This window comes from Diuraphis noxia, unplaced genomic scaffold (assembly GCF_037042655.1).
Source record: "Diuraphis noxia isolate RWA-SAM2 unplaced genomic scaffold, SU_Dnox_SAM2 contig0001, whole genome shotgun sequence".
NCBI classification, from domain to species: Eukaryota; Metazoa; Arthropoda; class Insecta; order Hemiptera; family Aphididae; genus Diuraphis; species Diuraphis noxia.
This window is the reverse complement of record NW_028301711.1, coordinates 25,543,346-25,546,556: the sequence shown is the minus strand read 5'-3', so window position 1 is coordinate 25,546,556 and position 3,211 is coordinate 25,543,346. Positions and strand designations below refer to the sequence as shown.

The 3,211-nt window shown below is 27.8% G+C and overlaps 1 protein-coding gene across 1 annotated transcript; it reads right to left on the bottom strand.

Moving 5' to 3' along the window:
• Positions 1–283: 283 nt before the first annotated feature.
• Positions 284–1,598, bottom strand: LOC149060378 (bombyxin B-9-like). Its single transcript, XM_089216614.1, has 3 exons — positions 1,467–1,598; positions 1,140–1,326; positions 284–435 (listed from the first exon to the last, which is right to left on the bottom strand). Exons 2-3 carry the CDS (start codon positions 1,318–1,320, stop codon positions 296–298), a joined length of 321 nt encoding a protein of 106 aa, XP_089072740.1. The 5' UTR covers positions 1,321–1,326; positions 1,467–1,598; the 3' UTR covers positions 284–295.
• Positions 1,599–3,211: the final 1,613 nt, after the last annotated feature.

Here is a 3,211-nt window from a genome sequence, read left to right as displayed (position 1 = left end):
ATAGTAGGATCACAAAATCTAAAAGTTGTTGCTAGATTCAAATTACGCTGTGGCTTCATTGAGCTTGATTCAGAAGACATATTATGCCGATTAGTTATAGATTAACCTCAAATATTCTCTAAATATTCCGTATCAGGTGCTGCGACTTATATATCTTTTAAAAATAATATGCTTACCTATGCACAATTGTTCCCCTATGCAGACTAACGAGGAATGGAATTTAATAAATAGATACATTATGTTTTATAATAATAGTTTATTCAGCGTTTAAAGCCACTAATAATCAAGTCTATCACTACTGACTTCCGCAATAAGCTTTTAGCTCAGATAAATAGCAGGGTCTTCGACAGCATTCATCGATGATGCTTCTTTTGACAAAACGACTTGAACGCGAGGGCATTAATGTCGTTGCTTCGCTCTTAGGTAGATCTGAGTCTGTTAATAAAATATCAATGTACTTATTATAATTATGTTTAGATTTTGATTGGATTAAATAAGTAAATTTTTTCTTTATTACAATTTAGCTACAAGTAGATAATTATTAAGAGGACGTAACACTGACAGTAACATTTCAAATTTATGTTTAGCAGATAAAGTTTAGCTTCATTAGTTTAAAAATTAGAGTGAATGTATGAATTATTTATATTATTATATAATTATAATATACATATTATATGTATAATAATAAAAAAAAAATAAAAAATAAAAAAATAAAAGTATGCACGAAATTTTATAGCAAGAACATTATCTTTGTATGTGGGTTTTTTACGTTTTTAGTTTATGATTTATAGTTGTTAAGCGAGTTACTATAATTTTATCTTATGCTATATTATATACTTAAAACTTGCTAATAATTGAATCATCATAAAAAAACCACATACAGACGCAGAGAAAGAAACTTTATGCTAAGAATGCTCTTAGCATAAAGTTTCATAACACGTTGATTTACTCTAATTTTTAAACTAACGGAGCTAAACATGATTTGCTGAGCGTGAATTTGGTATGTTAAGCACTTATTGTAAGACAGAGAGAACAATAAATGCCAAAACATTTTTTTAGTATTATTATTTTCTATTAAAACTTGTAAATGATTTAAATTTGAATCAACAGCAATATTAAGGTAAAAACCAAAAACTTACCAATAACACTTCTTTTTTGTAAATTTGGTCCATTGTAATTGCTTTTGCACACAACCTTCATGATTTCTGCTAATCTAGAACCACAGTAGTTTTGAGGTGAATGCTGAAGTTCAACATTAGTTGTTAGAATTTTGCCCACCAGTGTCAAGAAGAGTACACTGAAGTATAGACTAATCTTCATTGTGTTCTGAAATGATACAAAAAACACCAAATGTTTGGATAATAAAAATAAACTCTCAGTTAAAATCAAATACAATTTTTAAATATCAAACTAGAGTATTATCGCTAGGTATAATATTATGGTTAAACACTTAAAGACTTACATACCTCGATTGAATGAGTGTTTTCAGATATGTAAATGTTGATATGGTTTGTAGAATTGTGGTGAACTAATGACTGTCAGCCGTTGTTGGTCTTTATATAGGTTTTGTCCCTGTTCTAATATCACGCATGAGTTCTAAATAAAGAATTAATAACTGAAAATAAAACATATCGACTAATGATAAGGTTCAAATGTTTGAACAAGGGTCACGATTATTAATATTTATAGAGGGTGAATAAATTTAATTTTGATTGACAGATATTAAATGTTTAATTTATGGATTATTGCATTTCGCCACTACCCAATTACAACTTTACTAAAGGTAAATAAAATATCATTAATGGTATATGCCAAATGTGAATTGTCAAAATGTCACATATATCACAATCCATACGATATATTGTTTCTAAACATTTGTGTTTTTCGTGTAGGCACACCAATAGATAGGGTTGCCAGCCGTCCAGTTTTCACCTGGACAGTTCAGATTTTCTGGGTCCTGTCCAGTGTACAGGTATACCTTTCAACTGGACGCCATAAACTGTTAAATGTCTAGGTTTTTCCTAAGTCCCTCGATGTATTTATGCGATAGAGACAAGTAGGTATTAACTTTTAGATGATATAAGTACCTATGATGTATACCTTCTATACATATATCAATAAATAATCGTGGTAATAAAAATTATAAAAGATCCGATACTATTCTTATCGTTCATGTACGGACTTTGGTACCTAATTAACATAACTAAAGTGTTCATCAACTCGTAAAGGCGGCAAAAAGCGAAAAACAAATACAATTTTAACTAGAAAACCACATTTACTTATTGTAAATATTGTAAATTACTTATTGTATTATCATTTATCAGAATTATCGCAATAGTAACAAACTAAAATAATAAATATATTTATATTATTTATTTTATGACTAAAAAAAAAAGGTTTTCAGTAAACGTCCAGTTTTACAAATTATAAAAGTTGGCAACCCTACCAATAGATCATTTAAATTACCTAAACAAATTTTTCAATTTTATTTATTTATTTTATATTGCAGTATAGGTAACTAAAATATGAAAAATAACTAAATAAGGTTAGGGAGGTATCTACTGTAAGTATACACGTAAAAGGTGTTTAAATTTTGTACTGCAATTTGGACCAAAATCTATTGATTGAGTAAGTGAATGTATGCCGTATGATTTTTTTTTTGAATTTGTTATGGTTATTCGTCGTAATAAATAAAATAATTACCTAAAGCATATTTTTTTCTTTCTCCGACCCTTTTACACGCAAATTTTACGTTAAGAATAATGATTATAATCTTGATAATTTCTAAAATTTGAATGAAATGGCCTATTATAAAACTTAAAGCTAAGATTTTTATCTATGCCCAAGATTATAGGGGTATTTCATAGAGGCGTTTCATAGGAATTTTAATATAATTTATTTTAATGAGAGCTTTACGTATTTTAAGATGCACAAACAATTTCCAATTTTTAAATTGTAATTTGCTATCATAATTTGCTTTAAAATTAAATTACAGTAGAATCTTGATTATCTGAACCCTATTTTTTACAAACATTATTTCGCATCAAAATTCATGTATCCCAACGTTCTTTTATCCAAACGTCAATGCGTAAAATATCATGATATACATGCCTAGCCGTAGTTTAATAGTATGTAGCAGCAATTCTTCGAATAAAAACTGATCAGTTTGACATTATCAAATAATAACACAAATATTATAATTAATATATAA

Excerpts from the sequence above, each read along its gene's own strand:
- LOC149060378 (XM_089216614.1), bottom strand. The coding sequence starts at position 1,320 with ATGAAGATTAGTCTATACTTCAGTGTACTCTTCTTGACACTGGTGGGC. Across the intron at positions 436-1,139 it reads ACAAAAAAGAAGTGTTATTG|ACTCAGATCTACCTAAGAGC; the intron begins GTAAGTTTTTGG and ends TTTTATTAACAG.